Source organism: Cryptotermes secundus, unplaced genomic scaffold (assembly GCF_002891405.2).
Source record: "Cryptotermes secundus unplaced genomic scaffold, Csec_1.0 scaffold171, whole genome shotgun sequence".
Lineage (NCBI taxonomy): Eukaryota > Metazoa > Arthropoda > Insecta > Blattodea > Kalotermitidae > Cryptotermes > Cryptotermes secundus.
In genome coordinates this window covers 447059-460225 of record NW_019726223.1, presented here as the reverse complement: position 1 = coordinate 460225, position 13167 = coordinate 447059, and the positions used below count along the sequence as shown (strand labels likewise).

Genomic DNA, 13167 nt, shown 5'->3' with positions numbered 1-13167 from the left:
CAAATTCATGGCCTCAATTCTAGGTATAATTTTGATCTTTATCTCCCTCAGACAAATTTGACGACTAACCAGAGATGACCATACTATTTTGGTATAAAACTTTTTAATCATCTTCCTTTAAATATAAAAGAGTTAATCCATAATATTAAGCAATTTAGAGCAGCTTTAAGTGCTTTTTTACATGCTAAATCCTATTTTCTATTTTTTTTATTCGCTTAGTGAGGGGGGGGGGAGTCCAACTGGGTCCACTTGGCACGGCAGCCACTGATTGGCCCATTGTAGCCTGCCCCGGCTTGTTATGATGATGCAGAATTTGGTGGAATGAAGATGGCAGGGAAAACCGAAATATTCTGAGAAAACCTGCCCCAGCGCCACTTTGTCCACCTCAAATCCCACTTGGCGAGACCCGGGATTGAACCTGGGCCACCACGGTGGGATATCAGAGACTAATCGCTTGAGCTATGGCACGGCCTACTAGATCCTATTGCACTTTAGATGAACATTTTAATTAGGGATAGTTTCTTGTTTAGCTGTGGCTGTGACCCATTATTTGATCTATTGTCATGTATATGTTCCACTTTTATATACATATGGTAGGTTATATAGTTGCAGTGATGTGTAGGGTTTCATATGCCCGATTTATTGTTGTGGATTTATGTGCATTGTTCTGCTGACTACTTGCTGATTTAGCAAGCTTGTGGTGTGACAGGTTCTGTATCCAATTGCTTCAGCCTTGTATGGAGGTGCTGGAACGTGTAATAAACACAATACAATGATCAGACTCCCCACACTGAATCTGTTAGATTATCACATTATTCGAATCTCTGAAGTTATTGCATCAAAGAATTTCAGATGCATGACTTCTGATATCACAACATGTAATGTGCCATCAAGCAATGGTAAAGATAAGTTTAAGCTGTAATCTGAGAAAAAGGGGGTCATATTCAACATTGATAAAGAATATGATTGAATTATACACAAAATGCCTATTTTTGGCACTCAGAATGGAAAATTGTTTTGGATGTAACAAATCTGCTGAACTTAACAAATATTTCTGTATGAATATTTTGATATGGTCTACACAATTTATGTGAGATTCATTCAGATCTGTATCGCTGTTCATCTATATCATCCTTCGAAATAAACTGCACAGTTTTTTGTATATCTGATAATGTCAGTCCACTGCGTGTAGAATGAATTGTAATCAAATTCTGACTCCCATATTCCCAAGTGCAAGAATTTCTAGGATGCATGTAGAACCGAATAATGTGCCCAAGATGAGAAAAAATTAATTCTAAAGGGTTATTAAGATGATGATGTAATGGACCCACTGAATGTGTACTGTCGTCACCTGAGGATGAGAGCAGATGAGCCTCCCAAAACATTGTGCTCCGATTTATAATATTGGATGATGGACAAAGCCCCGAAAGTGGATGACACTAAAAAAATAAAATGTCCTGCATGACCGTGACATCCCTCAATATATTTACTTACTTACTTACTTACTCAGTCATGGAGCTGAGCCCTTCTGGAGGAGCCGCCAATTCTGCAGCTACTCAAGAATTTCTCAGCATTTTATGGAACCCAAAGGTTCATTACCATGTTCACAAGAGCCCTCCACTGGTCCCTATCCTGAGCCAGATCAATCCAATCAATACCATCCCATCCTATATAAATATCCTCAATATACTTATGAGTTAAATATAATATGAAACTAGTTCTAAAGAATGAACTAAACTGATATACAGTAGTAATTTTTTCTATTTGTGTATGTACCTTGCTGGATAAAGCACTGACTCTGGAACACCTAATTGACCCTCATTATATGTGCATTACATTATTGTTATGGCATATGTGGTCCACCTGGCTCTATTAAAAATATTGAAATGCTAGTATTAATTAGGGAAAATATTTTTCATGTTTTGCTTTATCCTGAATAATTGGTGAGGTAAAATTAAATTTGTCTGTAAGGTACATCTGTATGTATTTACTAATCCACATGGCAACACATTCTAGAAGACTGTAATGTTGATACTCACCAATGTGAGAACCCCAAATCAAGATACAGTCATTCTGTTTCTCTACAAACACAGCATTGAAATAATCCTTTAAAATATGACATTTACCAAAATAGTACAAATTTAGGCAAATAATGATGTTAGTTTATTTTTTATATAGATCATATACAGAAGAAAACAGTGTCTTCATATGAACTTGGAACATTGTCACTGGTCTCCAGTGCCTGTTTTTCTAAGAACATTTGCCAGTACTCTATGTTCAAATTTGCATTGCAAACATACAACTTTAGTTATGTTACTGGTGTGCAAAGCATCTGTTTGCTGGTATGTGTAGAAGTGTGTAATTACTTACTTACTCATGGAGCTGAGCCCTTCTGGAGGAGCCGCCAATTCTGCAGCTGCTTAAGAATTTCCCAGTGTTTTATGGAACCCAAAAGTTCATTACCGTGATCACAACAGCCCTCCACTGGTCCCTATCCTGAGCCAGATGAATTCAATCCATACCATCCCATCCTATCTCTCTAAGATCAATTTTAATATTGTCCACCCACCTACGCCTTGGTCTTCCCTGTGGTCTCTTTCCTCCTGGCTTTCCCACCAATATCCTATACACATTCCTCGTCTCCCCCATTTGTGCTACATGACCTGCCCACCTCATCCTCCCTGACTTGATCATTCTATTTAAACTTGGAGAACAGTACAAGTTATGAAGCTCCTTATTATGCAGTTTTCTCCAACCTCCTGTCACTTCATCCCTCTTCAGTCCAAATATTCTCAACACCTTAGGTCTGTGTTTCTCCCTTAATGTCAGAGACCAAGTTTCACATCCATACAGAACCACAGGAAAAATTATAGTTTTGTATATTCTAATTTTATGTTTTTGGATAGCAGACAAGAAGACATAAGGTTTTGGACCAAATGGCAGCAAGCATTATCTGAGTTCACTCTCCTCCTAATTTCCTTATCAATCAGGATTTGATTTGTTATCCTCATTCCCAAATATGTGAACTTTGCCACATTTTCAAAACATCTGTTTCCTATCTTTATGTCATGATTTTGCCCTGCATTCTGGTGACGACACAGCAATATATACTTAGTTTTCTCTGTGTTTACTTCTAGACCAACCTCTTTACTTGCATCAATTAAAGTTTGTGTGTTTTTCTTTATGGTATCTACATTATCACCCAGTAGATTCATATCATCGGCATAGGCCAACAGCTGATGTGTCCCATTTAATTTCAGTCCCACCTTATTTCCCTGGACTTTCCTAATGACATATTCTAAAGCTAAGTTGAAAAGGAGTGGCAATAAAGCATCTCCTTGTTTTAGACCATTCTGGATACAAAATTTATTAGACAAATATTTACCTACACGGACTTTACTATACGTTTCGTTTAAACACATTTTAATCAACCTAACTAGTTTCATGGGTATCCCAAACTCTATCAGAATATTGTACAGTACTTCCCTCCTAACTGAATCATAGGCATTCTTGAAGTCTATGAATAGCTGATGTACTGTCTCATTGTACTCCCATTTTTCTCCAATATCTGATGAATGCAAAAGATCTGATCTGTAGTTGATCTGTTACGTCAAAACCCACACTGATGATCCCAAATAATTTCATCTATATATGGACTTAACCTTGAGAGAAGGATATTGGAAAAAAAAAATTGTACAAAGTTGATAGCAGTGACATCCCCCAGTAATTACTACAGTCAGATTTATCACCCTTCTTGTGAACTGGTACAATAATAGACTCCTTCCACTGATAAGGCAATTTTTCCTTATGTCAGATAGATGTAATTAGCTTATGGATCTTAGAACGTAATATTTCACCTCCTGCTTGAACAAGTTCTGCCAGAATTTGATCACTACCTGGCGATTTATAACTTTTCAATTTTGCAATAGCAATTTCATCTGCAGAAGGGCTGGGATCACGTATTAATGGCTCAGCTGTGTGCATTTCTATCTGCCTAACATCACTGACCCTATACACATTCAATAACTGAGAGAAGTAGTTCTTCCACCTATTCAAAATGTTGTGTGAATCTGCAAGCAGATCACCATTCTCATCCTTCACTAAGTTACTGCTAGGTTGTACAAGTGTGTACTGGCCAAAATATAAAAAAGCACAGCTGGAGTCCTAGATCAAACAATTTTCAACAGCCCTGGTAAAAAGCCTCAAAACACAGGTACTATACAACATAACATATTAATGTCTCTTTCTTACATGTCTATGAAATTCTATGTAAAATAACATTACATCAGACTGTAGGGGCCTGCCAGAGGAAGACAAACAGGGACACAAACACATTAATATATCATGAGATTTCTGTAGAAAGAGCATGCTAGTAATGTGTCTGCGTGTATGTGTATGCTATGATATGAAGGGATTTCAGTTTCGTTCTTTACTTATACACCAAGAGTTCTCTCGTACTCACTGAAGGTTCTACCTACTTAGCTTATTGCCCACTTTTTTGTTTCTCTCCAAGAGTTTCAGTATTGTTGATGCTTTCATTATGCTGTGATGCTCCCACACCACTGCCGCTGGGAGCACACAATTCACGTCATTCAGGCAAGACAATTCGACGAAACTTCTTCTGGGGAGGTGAGTCAGATTCATCGTCTGAAGGTAATGCAGAGTCATATGCATAGCCTGGCAGCCATTTCTCTAACAGATGTTCAAAGAATTCTTCAAGTGTTCTAGCATCCTGATAAATCTGACTCTCTTTCTGTAAGTGACACAGTAATATTTGAAACAGTTCCACAATCGTGCCGTGCATATCAAACTTGAAACTTTAACAGTGACACAAATCAACAATCTCTGCAGAGTTACGAGGTGAATTCATGTTAGATAAATATTTCCATTATCACATATGAGAGACAGTCAGTTAACAAGTCACAAATGGAAGTAAAACAGCTGTAAGGGATCTAACAGGTCTTTTATGTATATCACTAGGTAGTAGCACAGTCCAGCTTCAAGACAGTCTAGGTAGCAGTTGCATGCGTGTGGTCAGAGGCTGGTTTCAGTAGTCAAAATGGCAGATGAAGGGGAAGATATGCTTAACAGAATTGTTACTGGGGATGAATAATGGGTGCAACACTACCAACCCAAATCAAAGCATGCTTCATTGCAACGGAAACATCCCAGTTCACTTACAGTGTTTGGATATTCTCAGAGAGTACTATTAGCCCATTTTTAGTAGTGTGGTGAAAATATGAATTATGCATCATACTACAAAGTTCTGATATAGATTCAGTTTGCAATTTGCAGAAAACATTCATGCCAACAGCAATGCCAGCCCCATATAGTCTGAGCAACCCAGGAGAGAATTCAAGAACTATAGTGGGAACTTCTTGAACAGCCGCCTTACTGCCCGGACTTGGCCCCTCTTGACCTCCATCTGTTTGGTCCGCTAATAATCACCTTGGTGGACAACGGTTCGCTGATGAGAAAGAGGCTGAAATGGAGGCGAGGAAGTAGCTGAGACAAAAGACTTCTATGCTGCAGGTTTCAACACACTGGGAAAGCGATGGGTCAAGTATATTGATGTTGGCAGAGGATATGTCGAGAAACAAATGTTTTTCCAGTTTCAAATATCACACATTTTATGTTTTATATCCATCTGTGACCTATTTACTGACTCTTCCTCATATTATTATATCCTTGATGACCTGATGTGCAGATTAGCTGTGGTATGCCCGACAGGCAAGTACCCTAAATCAATGTTTCTCAACTGGTGTGATACAACAAAATGGATGGACCTGATACTCAGCTGGGTAAAATACAAAATACTGAAAATTGAATGAATTCAATTAAACATAAAATGCCTTTCATTGTAAGCAAAAGCTTCTTATTAACATTGCACTATAATCTTATTTCTGATAACACAACTACGAAGTTCTGTAAAATGATATTAATAACTGTCACAATCACGTAAGTCGGCATTTACATCCCTACTGGTTTTATATTGAAAGCACGCGGTAGCATAGTTGGTTGAGGCACTATGCTACAAGCTGGAAGGTAGCAAGTTCAAGTCCCGATGGGGTCACTGGATTTTCTTCCAATTGACCTAATCCTTTCAGCTGCACTATGGCCCTTGGCCAATTTAGCCTCTAACAGAAATGAGTACCAGGAATTAATTAAATAATTTTCCTGGGGAGTAAAGCACGGCTGGCGCGTAAGGCTGACAACCTTACTGCCATCTTTGAGCCGAACGTCTAGATAATGCAGGACCCTCAACGTCTCACAACCCTATGGGCCTTCATGGCCTGTTACAGGGATAGCTTTACTTTACTTTACTTTACTTTACTTTACTACCTACTGCATAGTCCTTACACCAAAACGAGACTTCTTTTCCCACTTTCATGATAGCAGGAAAGTGAAAAATCTCTGCCCATGATAGGAACTGAATCACAGTCAAGCAGCCAGAAGTCTGAAGATATATGAGGGGCGTTCAAATTCTAAGGTCTCCAATTTTTTTTTCTCAGGACTAGGAGCAACTACACACATGCGGGTTAGTTTTAAATTCGTGTGCACTCTTTGTGAATGCGTGACAGAGACGGCAGCACTGTACGGCACACAGAACTCTAGTGGTGGTAGCAAGAGTGAGGAGTGTTTTTGATACCTAAAATGGCGACGTTTTCGATACAAGAACAGTGAGTAATCATTCATTTTCTCCACTTGCGTGGTGCGACACCCACTGAAATTCATCGCCAGTTGAGTGAGACAAGTGGTGATGGTGTCATGAATGTGAAAAATGTGCGTTCGTGTGTGCGACAGTTCGAAGAAGGGCGAACGTCGTGTGACAACAAAACAAAACAATCTCGGCCTCACACCAGCCGGTCTGACAACATGGTTGAGCGAGTTGAGAAAGTTGTTTTGGAGGATTGCCGATTGAGTGCGGAAAACATCACCTCAAAAGTTGGCATTTCCGTGGGATCTGTGCACACAATCCTGCATGAAGACCTGCGAATGCAGGAAGTGCCCTCCAGGTGGGTGCCACAAATGCTGGCGGACGACCACAAGCCTGCGCGCATGGCAACTTGCCAGGTGATGTTGACACATGATGAAGGCATGAATGGGACTTTCTTTTCATCGATTGTGACAATGGATGAGATATGGATGCTGCTTTTCAATCCTGAAACGAAGTGCCAGTCAGCTCAATGGAAGCACACAGACTCACCGTCACCAAAAAAATTTTGGATAAGCGCCGGTGATGAAAAAATGATGGTGGCCATGTTTTGGGATAGCGATGGCGTAATCCTTACTCATTGCGTTCCAAAGGGCACTACGGTGACAGGTGCATCCTGCCAAGATGTTTTGAAGAACAAGCTCCTTCCAGCACTGCGAGAAAAACAGCCGGAAAAGGCTGCACGTGTGCTCTTTCACCAGGACAATGCACCAGCGCATCGGACGTACACGATACAGCAGTTTCTTTGTGAGAACAACCTTGAAGTGGTTTCTCATGCTCCCTACTCACCTGACCTGGCTCCTAGCGATTTTTGGCTTTTCCCAACGATGAAAGACACTCTCCGTGGTCGCACATTCACCAGTCATGCCGCCACTGCATCAGCAATTTTCCAGTGGTCAAAACAGACTCCTACAGAAGCGTTCACAGCGGCCATGGAATCATGGCGTCAAGGTTGTGAAAAATGCGTATGGCTGCAGGAAGATTACGTTGAAAAGTGACAGAAGTTTCAATTTTTTTGTATGATTAATGTGTGAGAAAAAAAAAATTGGAGACCTTAGAACTTGAATGCACCATGTAATGCTGTGTAGTACATTGAAAGTCAACCAATGCACAGTGTTACATCCCAGGGAAAGAACTTTTCATAATCACTGTAGGGAAAACCTGATATCCTACACAGCCTGAAGTCCCTGCTCCCTGAACTACCTTGGCTCTTTCTGAGAAATAAGGCAATGATATATATGCACAGCTTTGTAAGAGTCATGTGACTATTCACTGGACAGCATGTCATACTCATAGGTCAAGATTCTTGTACTTCCATTTGCAGAGATCTTACATGCATCTAATAGAGATGCTGACAATGACACATGTTGGAAACATGTACCAATATGAATGTCTTGTGTCGGAACTTACCAGGTTAAAAGTGTATGCATTCCTGAAAATGAGACGGACATCACTAACAAGTTCCTGCAAGTTGCTGTAATGACACATATCATTAACATCCAGCTTCCGCCGGATTTTGTCCAATGACATTGGCTTCTTTATCTTCTCATGGTATTCCTTCACCTAAAAGTATGGCAAAACGCTGTATTTTAGTTTTCTATATTCAGATAGTGACATATTACTTTCTCATATCCTTTCTGGATCACTAACAACACTGAACATAACATAAACTAAATTCTTTTAAGACTGAAGTATATATTATAATTTTGTTGTAAGATGTGATCAATCTCTGGATTGGCTATAAGGTGACACTACAATAGTTAATACAGACTGTCTCTCTTGGACAATGGTTGAATATAATCTGATTAATTGTTTTGGAACAGTCTGAAAACCAGAGGATGTGTCATGAAGTAAAGTTGTGTTCTATTTATTTATATTTTTCTCTACAATGCTGCCAGTAACTCAGACTATGCAGTGTTGAATGACTGGATGACAGCTAATAATGAACTGGAAAGGATGTGCAAGGAAGTGATTGTGGCCTTCCTAGTACTTCCTTGGAGGAACTAAAATTACAAAAAACCTGTCAGTACAGTTGGCATCCTGGCAATGATATGAACACGACATTTCCAGAATATAAGTCAAAAGCACTGCCACTTGAGTCAACTAATTTGGTGCAAATTTGTATATAGCGCATTTCCCAACACTCCCTCCCAAAAAATTGCGACCTTAAAGTTTGCTCAAGTTCAGTTTCTTACTAGGTGACAGTGCTTTGAAAACAAATGAAAACATTAGAATTTTCTTTTGCAGAGGAAACAGCAGGCAGTTGTCAAACATTTCAGTAATTTTTTAACTTAAAATGTAAAGGGTGTGTTTGATATGTTTTTTTAAATATGGAACTTAAGAGTCAAAGAGTTTGTTCCACAGGGGCAAACTGTGAATTGGCATTCCTATAGTTATGTAGCATCTACAGGAAGATGTACAGTAAGATCCTCCTAAGAAATGTCATACCAGAGACTGGTTACTCCACAATAATAATGCTCTTGCTTCTTGCTTACTGTTTTGTTTGTGCAGGAATATCTGACCAAAAATTGCATGAAATGGCATGACTGTTGCCCCCCGCACTCTCCAGATACAACCGTGTGTACTTTTTCTGTTCCAAAATTCAAGTTAGCACTCAAGAGGAAAATATTTGATACCAGCATTAAAAGAAGCCTGTTCAAAACAAAACTTCCAGTTCCGACAACAGCAGAATCAACAGACTCACTGTTTCAGGTTACAATGGAAGAGAAAAGCATGGAGAAGCTACTAAATATATTTAGTATGTAGAAAAAATTCCAACCAAGAACTTTTTGATCATATTTCTTACAGAATCACCATGAAAAATCATACCCCAAGACTCTTAGCTCTCCTACCCTTAAGAAAAATTGGCACTGAAAAATCAATAACATTTAGCTACATGTACTTAAGAATTCACAGCCTTCTGCACCTAAAACAAATATGATGAAGTACCTTGAAAGCAGGTCCTTGCATGAGCAAGAATCATGTGAAATACATGTAACATGTCTAACAATTTTTTACGTTTTGTCTATATTTGGTAAGACAAATACAAAACTTCATTTATCTGCACCTTCAAGCATAGTGGCAACTATAACTAACTGATGGATTTATCATCCATGTGTTCGACTAATGTGATAGCAACTTCAGAGGTCCAGTGGGTGAGGCATCACACTATTTAGAATGTGCGTACAATTGTTCCTCAATTTAAAATCTGGCCACCAGTGCTGTAGTAGTGGGAAGTTTAAATCTCCTATTCTAAGATGATTAAGGTTAATATATTGTCTGGCCTTCTCATACCAAATTTCATGCAAAGGAAAACAATCTTTCAAGCACCTGTCAGACTGAATCATGACATGGCCTACAATGATTTGCTTCATTGGCTCAACCAGTTCACTGGTAAGGAAAGAGTTAACAGTATCTCACGTTATACTCTGTATTATTTTGAATCATAAGTTTTGTTAAAATAGCTACAATAAAATGAGGGTACTTGAATAGGGTTACTTTCTTTGAACTTATTATAAAAGGGAGATAAAATATTATCAAACATACATAAATATATCCAACAATAAAGATTTCTCATTATACATAAATGATACATTAAATATAAATTCACCTGCACCAGTTTAGAATGGAAAGATTGACAGCTGGACAGAGCAAAAGCATTAGCATTTTTATGTGTTGGAAGACAAAACATAATACTCCATTACAACATTCAATCAACAGTCTGGATGATAAGGGTAAAGAGAAAAAACCACATGCAATAGTTTCTATACTAGACATACATTTTTAAAGACAAAAGATGTCGACAAAATCATGACAGTACAAACTTTGCTACCCTGTTACAGCATGATCAATATCAAATAATTAGTTCCTTTGCTCATAAATGTATACCAGAGATGGATCCAAACAAATATGAAAAATTGTACTGTACTCTGTGGCAAACAAATTGCATATGCGAATGCAAAACAATTACAAGAACTTTCACATGATGCTGCATTAGCCTTATTCATTTACCAGAGCTTCATTATGCTGAGTAAGATCAGAATATTTAATACCAACTGCTTGCTGTATATTACAAAGCATATGTAGTGAAGCATCTACCTGATTAAAACTACCTTTCAGTAGTTCTCTGTCTAGTTTCCCATAGAGAATTTCATAAATAATTTTTGGTAACACCGTCTTCTGCAGTTAAAAAGGGGGCAGGTTTCTTTTTAATTTTCTAGATAAATGTATTTCCACGCTGAAAAATACGACTATATCAATTTCGGCAAAAATATAATTATGCCAAAGCTTCTTACAAAATTTCTAAGCAAATGTAATGCCATGCTGAAAAATAACAATATATTAATTGCATCATAGATATGTCAGTCAAGACAACAATGACAACGTTCATGCTTCATCTCTGTCCACAAAAAGGAGACATTTATCATGCAGTAAAGCATAGTATGACACATGACACAGCATAAAAAATACCTCCGGTCCAACAGTCTCTCTGAAGTGCAGACTTGGTTCATACTGGCAGTATAATTCTAGGACAATTCTCTCTGCCAACTTCTGATCCCGGTGGCTCAAACCTTGACCTCTCCGTTCTGCCGCTGGGCTGGGAGGAGCATCAATTATTTCCTTAAGGTTGGTACACAGCAGACACTGCCACGTTTCACTTTCCCTGCCAATCAGATGTCATGCACACTAAAGGATGCTGTCCAAATTCAACAGATTTCAAAATAAAAAGAGCAGGGCCTCAAAGAAAAGGTTGGAAGAAAACATAACAAAAATAAAACAACAAGAAATGATGCATGGTAATCTAGGTATGGCTCCTTGGCTTCTGAGTTACTTTTGAAATACATTTTTAGGTACATTGTTGGTTCATGTTTTGGTTACTATCAGAATAAATCAGACATGACAATAAAGCAGTTGCATAACAAAACAACCATTTTCTTCATTAATGATATCTTAGATTCTCATGGCAGAGAATATGAATATTACTGTATCTTGGATGTGACACTGTGTAATGTGGTAAAAGTTACGCGTGTTCTCGTGGAACTTGTTGAATTAATCTTCGGGGCAGAAAAATAAGCCACATGGCTGAAGAAGAGATGCAGGAGCAGGAAGAAAGGCAGATGGTGACCTTTAGAAAAAGGTGGGGCCTAACACAGGGGTGACAAGATGTGAAAAAAAAAAACTGTTTTGACAAGGATATTCCTTCCTGAGGAAGTGCAAGGGGAAGCGATGATGACAGATGGTTTGTAGGGAGTATCATGGCTCCAGGGCAGCTACCAGCAGGACTATGGGGGACAACCAATCAGTTTTGGCAGGAAAGATGTGTTTTTAGCTAGAAAAATCAAGCTCATTGTTACAGCAAGTTCTCAGATTTTCAATTTTCTCAGTCTCTTAAGCACTGGGAATGTTTCTTAAACTAAACCAAGAATCCTTCCTCCCAGCTTACCAATCATAATGCTACTATACTTCATCTGGTGTTAACCTCAGCGGTCACAACATAATTGTAAAATAATGAAATGACCAAACAATCCTGAACTTTAACCCCTTGAGCGTGACTTTAAGCGAAGCCATTTAAATCCCTAAGCGTGTGCGACGCACCGGCTGCGTCCACTCATACCCGTGCTGTAAGCGTGCGTGCCGCATATGTTGCGTCCAAACTTTTCACTAAGAATTCTTAATGCCTACGCTCTGATATATGTACTTCCAGTGAATGTATATATGAGCTAATAGTGACTTCTTTCATTCCTCGCTATCTGTTTGTGTGTGGTATTTTTTTTACTCGCTTTGCTTGGGACAAAGCATCTGGTGTCTGCTGCTTGCAGAAGAACTGTTCCCACTCACACTCCGACTTGCTTTCAGAGAGATAATTTGTTGGCTAACTTTCATTGAGTTCCTGTTATCTGTGTTTGTGTTACTATATTTTTTTACTGGCTTAGCTTACTGGCGACAAAACAGCTGTGTCTGATTTACGATGTTACGAACCTAGGGGTCGAAGTTGCCTGACGCCTGTGTCAACATTTATGAACAGCGGAGCTCAATGGCATCTCGGTCACGTAACTTATCTGGCGGCACAGTTTCTTGCCCCTAACGCAAATAAAATCACGCTTTCAAAAGTGGGTTCCCACAATTTCGAATGAAATTAAGGTATTCCTAGGTTTGTGTATGCTGATGGGAATTCAGAAACTAAACCTCAGAATGTATTTCAGTAGGAAACAAGGGAAAAAGTGTGGTATGAAAAATTATTCAACCACTTATTATCTGGTGTCTTATGTACGATGTTACGAACCTAGGGATCGAGGTTGCCAGGCGCCTATGTCAGCATTTGTTTCTTTTCTGCCTTGGGACCGTCCCTTAGCTGAGCTATTTAGTTCACCATGGCATCTTGCTCTCGTAACTTGTCTGACGAACAAGTGCTTGATCTTTTGGACGAAAACTGTTCAGTAGATTCGGATACA

The 13167-nt window shown here is 38.9% G+C and overlaps 1 protein-coding gene across 1 annotated transcript in view; it reads right to left on the bottom strand.

The window, feature by feature from the left end:
* Positions 1–4081: 4081 nt before the first annotated feature.
* LOC111863927 (E3 ubiquitin-protein ligase TRIM33) overlaps positions 4082–13167 on the bottom strand; it is a 41421-nt gene continuing 32335 nt past the window's right edge. Inside the window, exons 13-15 of the mRNA XM_023850751.2 lie at positions 11186–11378; positions 8126–8278; positions 4082–4753 (exon numbers count right to left, since the gene is read on the bottom strand). Of these exons, the coding sequence (XP_023706519.1) occupies positions 4589–4753; positions 8126–8278; positions 11186–11378 (511 nt within the window). The 3' untranslated portion in view covers positions 4082–4588. The remainder of the gene's footprint in view (positions 4754–8125; positions 8279–11185; positions 11379–13167) is intronic.